The following is a 13,663-nucleotide window of genomic DNA, read 5'->3' as shown; positions in this document are numbered from 1 at the left end:
CATTTTCTGTTTATTTGCATTTGCTGTGTATCCGTTTTATATCCACAGTTTAAATTCATCTTTGGTTTTCTGTTATAGATAGCAGTGATGAGTCGGAGTCATCTGAAGAGAGTGACATAGAAAATGAAACCACGTCTGCACTTTTCATGACGGTACTTACTGTTACAATTTTAAGTGTTTTTATTATTTTTTTATTTATTTTTGTCATACAGTTATACTTTTTTCAGTTGAATTTACTGTATGCATGTACTGCAATCACTGACATAAGCTTCATGACCAGAGGACATTCATTAAGTAAGATACGGTGATTGTTTCTAATCCAGAATAACCCAAGGAGTACATACATACATACTGGGAACAGGCAGTGACTTTCTTTTGTCATATTGCCTGTACTCAGTATATGTCAGATTTAGTCTTTCAGTGTATGCAGGTTCAGTGTTAAGTCATGATGTCACCCACATCTTGTTCCTTCTTATGCAGTATGTTTTTTATCCTCTGTATGTTCCCTTTTGCCAGGTATTGGATGTACCTTTACGGATTTTTAAACCTTGATTGTGACAGGTTTTCCAGGACAAAAAGTTCCAGTGCCAGCATGGTAGCACATATTAATCTGCCTGGGAAGATTTGTGGCTTCTTAGTGTTTTACTAGTAATATTTCAAAGGTGTTTGCATTACATTAAGACTTTTGTTTGCCTTAGCTGCAGTGTTGTGATACTGGACTGTAGTTTAAACCTGAGAATTATTGTGATATTCCAAGCTCTTGAATTCCTTATAGCACTGCTGTGATATAGGAGTGTGCTGTCCTGGGGCATTATATGATTATTGTAGAAGATGTTGGCATACGCCGTAGTTCTTGGATAATGTGCTGACATTTGGCTGCCCTGTGATGCATCAGAATGTATTTCAGGTCATGACATCTATTGTGAGGTGATACTGGGAAGTATAACATGGTGCTATGAAACTAAGATCCACTGGAATGTATCTGAGATGTTAACTGTAGTATTGGGAGCGCATTGGAATACCTCAAGATTTCTGGTAGTGTTGAGACACAATGGGGAGGGGGAGATACTGTGATAGTGGAGTGCACTGGTTACATCAGGAAATGCTGTAGTAATGGGGATACACTGGGATACCTTACATATCCTACTGGAAGCACACTTGGAGTACCATTGGAGGTGTTGCAGTACTTGGAGATATCAGAAGGTAATACGGTGGTACTGAGATATACTGGCATACCTCAGGATATGCTGTGGCATCGAGATACAGTGTAGTACTTCAGGAATACTCAAGCAAGTTGTAGTGCTTTTGATTGGCCTTTCTGCAGCAGAGCTTATCAAGACTGCTGAGAAGGGTAAAATGATGCATGATGCGGGACTTTGAACAGATTTTTCTACCATCCGTCCTTAGGCATCAAAGAAATCACTCTTCTAAGCCCACTTCCTTTTTCTGTAGGGAACAGAAGCCATCACAGAAGGACAGGAAACAACCCTGGAATAGATTTCAGAGAACGATTCTAAATCTGGGGGGGGGGGGACATTTTTCCAAATAAATCAGCCTCTGCCTGACCAAGTGGGTGTCATTCATCATTCAGTATGGTTGCAAAATGTCTTGGGCGGGAGGGAGGAATTCCCCCACCTCCCCCAGCCAGGTTCATCTCCTTCCATGTTGTACAGGTGGAGATGTTTTACAGGATATCTTTGCCCAGGGCACCATAGAGACAGTGCCCACTGGGACCTAGGAAAAGGCTTTTATTCAAGACGTTTCCTGGTCCCCAGAGAAGAGGACATTTACCCCATTCTGTACTTAACCTTCTCAATATCTTTCTTGGAAGTACCATCTTTTAAGATCCTCTCGCTGTAAATGTTTTCCTTCCTCAAACTTTGAGTCTCTTGACTTGAAAGATCCAAACCTGTATATCCCTATTTGCCCCATCTGCAGAAAATACCTCAGGTTCTCTGCTTTTTGATCTCACTGTCATTTCTTTGCTTTACTTTTCTGTTTATGTACTTCTGCTGGGGATTTTTCAAAGTGCCTTGTGTCATTTGTTGCCTTTTGCAGAACCCAGGGAATACAGATTTTTCCTTACCTGGATGACCTCTTAAAATTTTCTCTGACCCCCCTCCCAGGACCTGGTCTTATTGGGTTGCATACTGAATACTGCCTGACAGACTTCTCCCCCAGGGCAAACCTCAGTAACTCTCCACCTACTTCATCAAGTCTCTACTCCCCCTTCAGTCTATTTTTGCATTGGGAAATTCTGTGAACCTTGGACTACATGGCATCAGCTATACCCATGGTGCCATTTGCAAAGGTGCACATGAGAAAGATCCACTAGTACCTGAGATCTCTGGTCTTAGCAGTGTCGCCCAGTGGACTTCCAAATTTCCCTCTTGCACTTTCTAAAGAGGTTAACAGTGGTGAATTTCTCATACTCAACACAATCTGGACCTGTCCTTCCACCAGCCAACTCCCAACCAGGATCTACACACAGATGCATCAGGTCTGGTTTGGGAGCATGGATGGTCTCAGAAAGGGTTCTGGGCCAGTGGTCCCCTGAACAGATGAGGGAACGCATGAGTGTCAAAGAAATGAAGGCCCTTATTCAAGCCCTTCAGATGTTTTTCATCTGTGGAACCTAAGCCCTCTTGGGATTTTCACAAACAACTCCACAGTCATGGTACATCAGCAGACAAGGTCGTGGGAAAAGTCCTAGCAGCTCTGCAGGCTAGCTTTTGTGGCATGGGACCTAGCTTTAAAAGAAGATCTGTCCCTACAAGCTGTTTACATTCTATCTGAGGACAATATTCTTTCATATTCACTAAGCCTTCCTTGGATGACCCATGCATATTGATGTTGAACAGAGACATGTTCCTGGAACATAGTCCACAGATGGGGTAACTCTCAAATAGATCTGTTTGCCTTTACATGGAACAGGCAGCTCAAGCAGTTTTAATCCAGAAATCCATGTCCCCCAAGCGTGAGAGATGGACAATGTGACTTTCTGCAGGGAGGGGGGTAACTTTATGCCTCCTCCCTTTTCCTCTAATTCCAAAGGTTATACCGAAGATCCAAGGGGGCAAACCAAAAATCTTGCTTTTGATTTCTATTTGACCCAGTTAGCAATGATTTCTCCCTGCTTTGTTTAGCCTGGGGCCATCACTATAAGTTAACTTGCACAGAAAAAAAGGATCTCTGCTTCTTCCCAACTTGCAGGTACTAAACCTGATTCTGTGGATAATGAGTCCTAATTCCTTTCAGACACCAGTTTTCTGAGAACTTGTTTCAGGTGCTCCAGGAGGTGAGAAAACCTACTACTAGAAAATATTGCATCTCGAAATGGAAAAGATTTTCTATCTGATGTGTTAAGGAGGAGAACCCCTTCCAAGTGGGTGTCCCTAAAATTATGTCCTATTTGTGTTAGTTGTTCAAGACTGGACTAGCCTATTCCTTTATCAAGGCACACTTATCCACTGTCTCTGCCTGCATGCTACTGAATCCCACCTTGCTGTCAGGAGTTGAGGTCACAGTTTCTAAAAGGTGCCCTTCACCTAAATCCACCTAAGAGAGCTAATCTAGCTTCCTGGTATCTCAACTTGTTTTGGAAAAACTTGCCTTGCTACATTTGGAACCAGCAGTCTCCATCTCCATAAAATTTTGTACCTGAAAAATTGTTTTGTTAGTTGCTGTTACTTCTGCCAGAAGGGTTTGAGTTTCAAGCCCTCATGGCCATCTGTCTCTTCCTTTCCTTCCGTAAGGATAGGTTTTCATTAAAAGCTAATCCTTCTTTAATACCCAAGGTGTAAAATTGTCACACAACCAAGTTCTAAATTTACCTACCTTCTTTACAAATCCAACAGAACATGGTTGAGAAACTCCACTCCATGTGGATGTGCACAGGTAACTTAGATTCTACCTTAATAAAACTAAAGGCATTAGGAAAACAAACCAGCTTTTTGATTTTTTCCAGGAAGGCAAGCTGGACATCCATGTCTCTAAACAAACAATTCCCAATTGGATGACAAAATTAATTTCCTTTTCTTATTCCTGCCACAGCAAATGTGAAGGCTCAGTCCACCAGAGCAGTCTCTTCCTCTAGTGCCTTCTTCAAAGCCATTGATTCCAGGACTATTCTGGAAGAAGCCACCATCTCTTCTGTGCACATCTTCACAAGACAGTACAAACTGGATGCTTTTTTATCAAGGTCAATGACTTCCTTTGTCAGATCGGTCTTCCTGGGATTGGTAGTCAGCTCCCATTTCCAGTCTATCCACCCTATACAATTTTTAAGCCTTAGGAATTTTTTTTGTTGCATTTACTCAGGCTAATCCAGGGTTTCCTGGCACTAGATAGTCCTGAGGATTTTACACGCCTACGTGTGCTTTGAACCCCCCACACCCACTGGCTAAGGTCATACACCAGATGTCCACACACAGACTTTTGGCTTTGGTACCTTGACCAGATGTTGAGTTACCTCAGTGAGATAAACTGTCAAAATTGGAATAATGCAACAGTGAGTAGTAGGGCATCTACTATTATGGAAAGTTCTTGTACAGCTGTACTATCTTTACCATTAGCATGGTGCAGTTATGTGATCATACTGCACACAGCTGTAAATTTTAGAGTTGATGGATGAGTGCTGGAGTACAGGCTCCTTCCCTCTTTCTTGAGTTCAGTATTATTGAGTGCGTCTGGACTCCTGGGGGGCTTTCAGCCAGCTTTTCAGGCTTTGTTAACACTAGTTGGAAACTTACTCACTCATCCAGGTAAGAAATGAAGATGGAAACTATTCTTTATAATGTGTATCTTAATAACATTCTTGAGACGCTGGCTGTATGTAAGAGATCTGAAACTTGCGGAGTCAGGCCAGATGATCTGAGTTTTGCCTGTGATCCCACTACTATACAGTATGAATGTTACTGCCGCAGTGTTGTTTGTCTGCCTTTTGGATTTTCCCGGTTAGGGGTCGCCACAGCGGACGTCCGGTCCGCTAATGATTGGCAGTAGATTTTCACGAACGCCGAGGTGCCAGCTCGACGTTCAACCTTCAACAAAGGCATGCCCATTTACGCATGTCTTTCGAACACCCACCCAACCGTGGGGAGGACATGCAGACTCCACACAGAAGGCACTCCCCGCACTCCAGCTGAGAATCGAATGGGAGAACCTCTTGCTGCAAGGCAACAACGCTACCGCTGCACCACCACAGAGTGATAATGTTACTGCCGCAATGATCCTACTATTTGAGCATCTGTAGTTATGGCGAGTGCGCCCACACAACTGTATTTTCTAGGTGGAATGAAGTTCTTCTTTTTCTTAAAATATAAAGGTATTGTATTTTCACTTCTGCTTTTCTTTCTGCTGTACTTTCAAATGGCAATTTATTGATATCAAAAACTTTGGACAATTAAGAAATGGCCATTTCAAGTTTTCAGGTTCAGGTCTGTAATTGGCCATTCCAGCATTCTGGCATGCTCAGTGTGTGTTCATCAGCCCTGAGTAGCCTTGATCCATTTATTATGAACATTTGCCTTATAAAAAGAAACTGATTTAGGATTATTGAAATGGCTACATTTTGATAGTGACATAAATGTTGTGACTTGTGAATGGTTTACACTTCTTCTACCTTGGCTTTTAGGGCTGTTAATTATCAGACCCATATGTCTAGGTATTTGTTCGCTCTCTTATTCTAGGCTTGTCAGGTTATTTCTGATTTTTCTAGACTCTGAGGGTAAAACTCCTGCTCTTTCCCTGTTAGGAACTTCCTCCCAGGTGGCTCGTCATTCCATCAAGTGTAGTAATGATGTAGCAGATGCTTCCTGTAGGGCTGGTGCTTTTGGGTCATTGATGAGGAAGGTATTCTTGGCTTCAGCTTCAGCTTTTGCCTGATGATATTAAGGATAAGTTGATGGATGTCCCTCTTGATTATAAACACTTGTTTACAGGAACTTAAACTGGTTTGTTTCTCCTGTGACTAAATTTAAGAGAAACTACCCCAGTAAGCCAGCCTTTGTTCGCGGGCAGTCTTTCCCTCCTCCTAAGGGCAAAAAGGGTGGCAAGCAAGCTACTCAAACTTCTTAGTTTCAGAAGTCTCCTTCTCCAGATAAACCAGGTGCTGTCTGACTATCCTATTCTTCCCAGCGACTTTCCTCTTTCTCTTCGCCTTTCTCTATCTCTTCCTGTTTGGCTACAGATTACTCAGAATTCCTGGGTCCTGTTCATTATTTGTCAGGGGTATTTCATAAATTGGAAATCTCTTCCCCCTTTTATGGAGATTCTTCAGCCCCCACTCCCCTCAGGAACAGCTCTCCTTCCTTCTAGAGGTGCTTTGGGACCTTTTGACTTAGGGTACTATTCAAGAGGTACCTGTGTCCCAAAGAGGGTTTACTCCAGGATGTTTCTAGTACCCAGGAAAAAGGGTACTTGGAGCCCAGTTCTAGATTTCTCTCATTTAAACACTTTTTTGAAGGTAATACAGAAAAGCACACCCACTAGGGCAGATACCAAAAAGAAAATTACAGCTCCACAAAGTCCAATAAATATCCAAAGGATAAGCAGAATTCACCAATGAAGTAAAGTTTAATAGCAAGAACAGACTGACAAGTACAGACTAAGCACACCAACGCTTTTGCCAACAATCCGGCTTCATCAGAGTCATTAATTAAAACAAACCAAAGCTTTTTAAACAGTGACATCCTCCACCATTGGTTGAACATCATACCACCCCCCCTATCAGAATAATACAATACTTTATATTCCTTAAAAATATATATAAAAATCAATACTGTGCATTAATATCACTTAGAATACATTCCTAAATACAAACCTAGCATAGATACATGTTAATAAAAATCATATACTAAAAACTCCTCATAATAAATGCAAAACCATACATAACACATATCACAAAATCTATATATATATATGTGTGTAAAATATTTACTAATTAAATATAAAAATATACATCATTAATAAATATCATAAATGTAAAAATGATTTCAAATTTGTTGAGATCTGAGTTTCAACATAGGTTTCAAAGAAACATGATCATTTAAGCCTGGAGGCCTACAGGCATCTAATCTAATTTGCCATTCTGCCTCCAATGCCCCCACCTTGTTAAATACATCTTCACCTTCCCCACAATCCAACACACGACCAATAACAAAGAATACAAATCTGATAAAATCTGTGCATCTTGTGCTGTGCAAATAAAGTGCGTTGTGCATATCTTTCTTTTTAATAGACCTCATATGTTCAGCTATCCTATCGCGTAACCTCCTTATAGTCTTGCCTACATAATAAGCATCACAGGAGGTACAGGTAGCTAAGTAAACCAGATTCTTTGTGCAACAATTACATTGTCCAGGACACAGACTAGTGTATTTGTACCCTCTAACACATACATATGAACTCTCATTTACAAATCTACACCACCTGCAAAATCCACATTTCTTCATAATAGACTTATAGTTTTTCTTACTTTTCTTTTCCAAAATTCCCTTCAAATTTTCTCCCCTACTATACACAACATCTGGCCTTACACCCATAATCTTTCTGATCTCTTCACTTAAGGAGAGGTTCTAAGCTTCCTTCACAATTTCAATAATCTCAGGCGTCCTATGATTGTATTTCAACACCAATCGTACTTCCCCTCTTGTTTCTGTTAAATCAGCCTGCTGTTCCTCCACTAGTGTTGCTCCTGCAAGTAAAATCGGGGCATATTTACCACACCTTTCTTTAAGCACATCTCTTTTCACACTAAGCAACAACTTCAAAGGATACCCACGATCCAAAAACATACCAATAAGTTTAAATAGTTCTTCTTTAAACACTACCTCATCACTAACCAGCCTAGAAGTTCTTACCATTTGTCCTTTAATCAGTCCCTTTCGCTGATGGAAAGGGTGACAACTAGTAAAATGCAACAAAGAGTTGGAATAGTTCTCCTTTCTATAAATGTTGCTTGCAAAGCCCCCCTCACTTTTGCAGATGGACAAATCCAAGTAGTTAATAACATCCTTATGCCAGTGAAATGTGAATTTCAAGAAATTTGTTGTTTTCCCCAAAAATTCAATAAACTCATTAACAGATTCGTCATCCCCTTTCCATAGGATCAGTATGTCATCTAAAAATCTGTTATACATAAGTATATTTTCTGAGAACCTATTGGATGCAAAAATGTGCTCTCTCTCCCACGTCAGCAAAACAGCATTTGCAAAGACCGGAGCACATTTAGCACCCATGGCAACCCCTAAAACTTGTTGAAATAGTTCACCTTCAAAAGAAATGAAATTGTTCTTCAGAACCACCTCCATTAGTTCCAACAAAAAATTGGCCTTATGTCCTTCAATTAAGCCACTTTTAACCATTGCTTCATAAAGCATATCCAGTCCTTCCTGTTGTGGGATAACTGAGAAAAGATTCACAACATCAATTGTGAGAAACCCAAAATCACAGTCAACATTCTTTACATTCTTAAACCTTTCTAGGCAATGCCATGAATCCCTTATAATGTGCTCAACAGCATTAATCATTGGTTTAACTGAAATGTCAATATATGCTGCTAGGGTTTCTGTCTTAGACCCCTTGGCTGACACTATGGGTCTGAATTGTAACCTATCCGCCCCTTTGTGCACCTTTGGAATTCCAAACAAAGTCGGGATTTTCGGGAACTTAACTGTTAAAAAATCATACTCCACTTCATTTATGTTACCCTGAAAAAGTGCATCATAAAGAAAAACATCAATTTTGGAATAAGCCCTGTTAACTTCACTCCTTGAAACAGTCGCATATGTATCATCCCTATTAAGAAGTGCAGATATCTCAGAAATATAGTCAATTTTTGACATAATTACCATCCCTCCACCTTTGTCCGGTTTCATATACCTGTATTGACCTGATTTTTTGAGGGAATCTAACAACTCCCTCTCCTGTGTTGAAAGATTATCTTCAAACACATAAACATTGTTTAGCTTTTCCCTTATCTGAGTTTCCACCAATCTTTCAAACCCTAAAACTTCTGGGTGGAAGGGAGGAATAAAAGTACTTTTCCTTTTTAAAATGTTTGTACCATGAAAGTTGTTCATAATAACATGCTCTGCATCCCTTCCCTCAGTAGCAAAAACATTTTTAAATGCATTTGTCTAGTAAACATTTTCAATTCCAACAAAGTCTTCGCTATGTCCAGTTTAAACATTGGTACAAACTTAACCCCTTTTGAAAATACATCAAAATGTCCGTCACTAATGGTTAAGTCAGTGTAGTTATAAATACAATAACCTTTTTTCTTCAGCAACTTATAGTTAGCACCTTCAATAACTACTATACCACTATTCTCACTATTACATTGCACAACACAAAATTCATCTGCAACTTTTTCACAAATCTTCTCCCCCATCCCCATGGGATATGAATAGGAACCATTCATGTCATTAATACTTATACTTCCATCCCCAGTATTAACAAAACTTGCATCAACATCAATCCAACCATTGTTACTCAGATCAAAACCAGTTTCATTAAAAACATTTTCATAAAAATTCGTTCCATCAAATTGGGTTTCTCACAATTGATGTTGTGAATCTTTTCTCAGTTATCCCACAACAGGAAGGATTGGATATGTTTTATGAAGCAATGGTTAAAAGTGGCTTAATTGAAGGACATAAGGCCAATTTTTTGTTGGAACTAATGGAGGTGGTTCTGAAGAACAATTTCATTTCTTTTGAAGGTGAACTATTTCAACAAGTTTTAGGGGTTGCCATGGGTGCTAAATGTGCTCCGGTCTTTGCAAATGCTGTTTTGCTGACGTGGGAGAGAGAGCACATTTTTGCATCTAATAGGTACTCAGAAAATATACTTATGTATAACAAATTTTTAGATGACATACTGATCCTATGGAAAGGGGATGAAGAATCTGTTAATGAGTTTATTGAATTTTTGGGGAAAACAAAGAATTTCTTGAAATTCACATTTCACTGGCATAAGGATGTTAACTACTTGGATTTGTCCATCTGCAAAAGTGAGGGGGGCTTTACAAGCAACATTTATAGAAAGGAGAACTATTCCAACTCTTTGTTGCATTTTACTAGTTGTCACCCTTTCCATCAGCGAAAGGGACTGATTAAAGGACAAATGGTAAGAACTTCTAGGCTGGTTAGTGATGAGGTAGTGTTTAAAGAAGAACTATTTAAACTTATTGGTATGTTTTTGGATCGTGGGTATCCTTTGAAGTTGTTGCTTAGTGTGAAAAGAGATGTGCTTAAAGAAAGGTGTGGTAAATATGCCCCGATTTTACTTGCAGGAGCAACACTAGTGGAGGAACAGCAGGCTGATTTAACAGAAACAAGAGGGGAAGTACGATTGGTGTTGAAATACAATCATAGGACGCCTGAGATTATTGAAATTGTGAAGGAAGCTTGGAACCTCCCCTTAAGTGAAGAGATCAGAAAGATTATGGGTGTAAGGCCAGATGTTGTGTATAGTAGGGGAGAAAATTTGAAGGGAATTTTGGAAAAGAAAAGTAAGAAAAACTATAAGTCTATTGTGAAGAAATGTGGATTTTGCAGGTGGTGTAGATTTGTAAATGAGAGTTCATATGTATGAGTTAGAGGGTACAAATACACTATTCCGTGTCCTGGACAATGTAATTGTTGCACAAAGAATCTGGTTTACTTGGCTACCTGTACCACCTGTGATGCTTATTATGTAGGCAAGACTATAAGGAGGTTACGTGATAGGATAGCTGAACATATGAGGTCTATTAAAAAGAAAGATATGCACAACGCACTTTATTTGCACAGCACAAGATGCACAGATTTTATCAAATTTGTATTCTTTGTTATTGGTCGTGTGTTGGATTGTGGGGAAGGTGGAGATGTATTTAACAAGGTGGGGGCATTGGAGGCAGAATGGCAAATTAGATTAGATGCCTGTAGGCCTCCAGGCTTAAATGATCATGTTTCTTTGAAACCTATGTTGAAACTCAGATCTCAACAAATTTGAAATCATTTTTACATTTATGATATTTATCAATGATGTATATTTTTATATTTAATTAGTAAATATTTTACACACATATATATATGGATTTTGTGATATGTGTTATGTATGGTTTTGTATTTATTATGAGGAGTTTTTAGTATATGATTTTCATTAAATGTATCTATGCTAGGTTTGTATTTAGGAATGTATTCTAAGTGATATTAATGCACAGTATTGATTTTTATATATTTTTTTAAGGAATATAAAGTATTGTATTATTCTGATAGGGGGGTGGTATGATGTTCAACCAATGGTGGAGGATGTCACTGTTTAAAAAGCTTTGGTTTGTTTTAATTAATGACTCTGATGAAGCCGGATTGTTGGCGAAAGCGTTGGTGTGCTTAGTCTGTACTTGTCAGTCTGTTCTTGCTATTAAACTTTACTTCATTGGTGAATTCTGCTTATCCTTTGGATATTTATTGGACTTTGTGGAGCTGTAATTTACTTTTCTGAAGGTGCTGTCCTTTTGAATGTTGTCTCTTCAGACTTTACCTCATCTTTTTTCTCAGGCTTATATAGCGTCTCTTGATCTCAAGGATACTAATTTCCATATTCCACTTCATCCCCTTTTCAAGAAGATTTTAATGTTCCTCTGTTGCTTCCTGGCATTTTCAGTTTTCTGCTTTTCTCTGGGCTTTCTACTGCCCCAAGGGTGTACCACGCTTTTGTTATTGCTTTTTTGCATGAGTCAGGGGATCCAAGTCTTTCCTTACTTGGACTTCTATTTCAGGCATCCTCTCCAGAGGTACTGTTGCAAAATCTTTATTTTGCCATTTCTCTATAGCAAAGCCTAGGGTTCAGAATAAATTTCAAAAAGTCCTTTCTGACTCCTTCTCAAGACCATGTTTTTCTGGGGTGCAGGATACAGACTGTGCCTATGCTGGCATCCCTATCTCCTCCCAGGGCCTTAACACTCATTTTCGTCTTTCAAACGCTTCTGCCTCTGACCTCTGTAACAGCCAGGGAATTTCTGAGAGCTCTGGAGTTCATGACCTCCACTATGTCTATTCTCCCTTTGGCCAAACTCCACATGAGAAAGTTTCAGTGGTTCCTTAAGTCAGTTTGCCTTTAACATGTGCATTCCCTAGAATTTGTAGTTCCTCTTCTGCCTTGTCTCAAGAAGGAACTTCACTGGTGGATCCAGCAGTTCTCTCTAAAACCAGGGCTCCCCTTTCGTCCTCCTCTTCCCTCTCAGGAGCTGTTCACAGATGCTTCAGATATGTGATAAGGGGGAGCAGCATTTGGCTCCCTAAAGGTGCAAGGGTTGTGGTCACCTCTTCAACAAAAAAGCACATCACTGTCAGAGATGAGAGCTCTTCTGCTGGCACTTCAGGATTTTCATCCTGTTTTCTCCCCAGGACCACGCAAGGTAATCACAGATAATACCACAGTGATGTGGTATGTAAACCTAGATGGGACGGGGCAAGATCTTATCTTCTTTGCTGGGTGGTACTCCTGGTGTGGGATCTTGCTGTCCAGTTTCAAGTGAATCTTCAGGCAGTTTACATCTCCTCAGTCAAAACATTGTGGCAGACAGTCTGAGCAGGTTCTTAACTCAATCCCATGAATGGATGCTTCATGGGGATGTGTTTCTGGATGTTGTCCACCAGTGGGGTACTCCTCAAACAGATCTATTTGGCTCCCCTCTGAACAGACAATTTTCTCTGTTTTGTGCCAGTCCCAGGTCCTCTGGTTTGGTAGGTGAATGCCCTGTCGTTTTCTTGGAAGAGGATATTTCTTTGCTTTCCCTCCCTTTCCCCTCATTCCAAAAGTCCTGTTAAAATTTAACATGATGCTCCCAAAATCTTGTTGGCAACTCCCTTTTGGCCAGGGCAGCATTGGTTCCTTCTTATGCATTTAGCCAATGGCAATCGTCACAAGTTACTTCACAGGTTGGACGTACTCGCACAAGACAAAGGATCTCTCATCCATCCCACCTGCCCACTCTTCAGCTGACACTGTGGGTGATAGGATTTTGGTTCCACATAGATACATTTTTTTCTGAGGATGTGCTTAGGGTCCCTGCAAGAGTCCAGGAAGACTAGGACACACAATACTAGGGAAATCCTACTTATCCAAATGGAAGAGGTTTTCTGTTTGGTGTTTTTCTCGTATCCTGCATCCACTTTCAGTGGATGTTCTTTCTTATCTCTGTGAATTGGTCAATGCTGGGTTGGCTTATTCTTATGTCTCTGCTTGTTTGCATTTATGTTCTAGATTTGATGCTAAACAATTCCGAAAAGGTGTCCTTCATATTAGGCCTCCTAGGAAGCCTGTTCCTCCTCCCTGGGATCTTAATTTTGTTTTGGAAATATTGACTCTGGCTCCTTTTGAACCTGCATCGTCAACTTCCTTGCAACATTGCTCTTGGGAGACTTTTCTTTTCTTAGGCCTTACTTCTGCCAGATGGGTGTCTGAGCTTCAAGCACTTAATGGCTTGTCCTCCTTTTTTGGTGTTTCATAAGGACAAGGTGTCCTTGGTTACTAATCCTTCCTTTATGCCCAAGGTAGGGAATGAGTTGTCCCTTAATCAGTCGATTCATTTGCCTACTTTTTTCCCTTCTCTGCAATCTGCCAGTGGGAAGGTGCTGCACACGTTGGATGCACATAGACAAATCAGATTTTA

At 40.1% G+C, this 13,663-nt stretch overlaps 1 protein-coding gene across 1 annotated transcript in view; it reads left to right on the top strand.

Annotated features, from left to right (window-relative positions):
• The window catches only part of GTF2F1 (general transcription factor IIF subunit 1), a 903,716-nt gene that overhangs the window by 353,080 nt on the left and 536,973 nt on the right, over positions 1–13,663 (top strand). The window contains exon 9 of the mRNA XM_044057223.1: positions 79–152. Coding sequence (XP_043913158.1) covers positions 79–152 — 74 coding nt within the window. The remainder of the gene's footprint in view (positions 1–78; positions 153–13,663) is intronic.

The sequence above is a fragment of the Protopterus annectens genome, chromosome 15.part0 (genome assembly GCF_019279795.1).
Source record: "Protopterus annectens isolate FY-2018-M chromosome 15.part0, PAN1.0, whole genome shotgun sequence".
NCBI lineage: Eukaryota > Metazoa > Chordata > Ceratodontiformes > Protopteridae > Protopterus > Protopterus annectens.
This window is presented reverse-complemented; position numbering and strand designations above follow the sequence as displayed.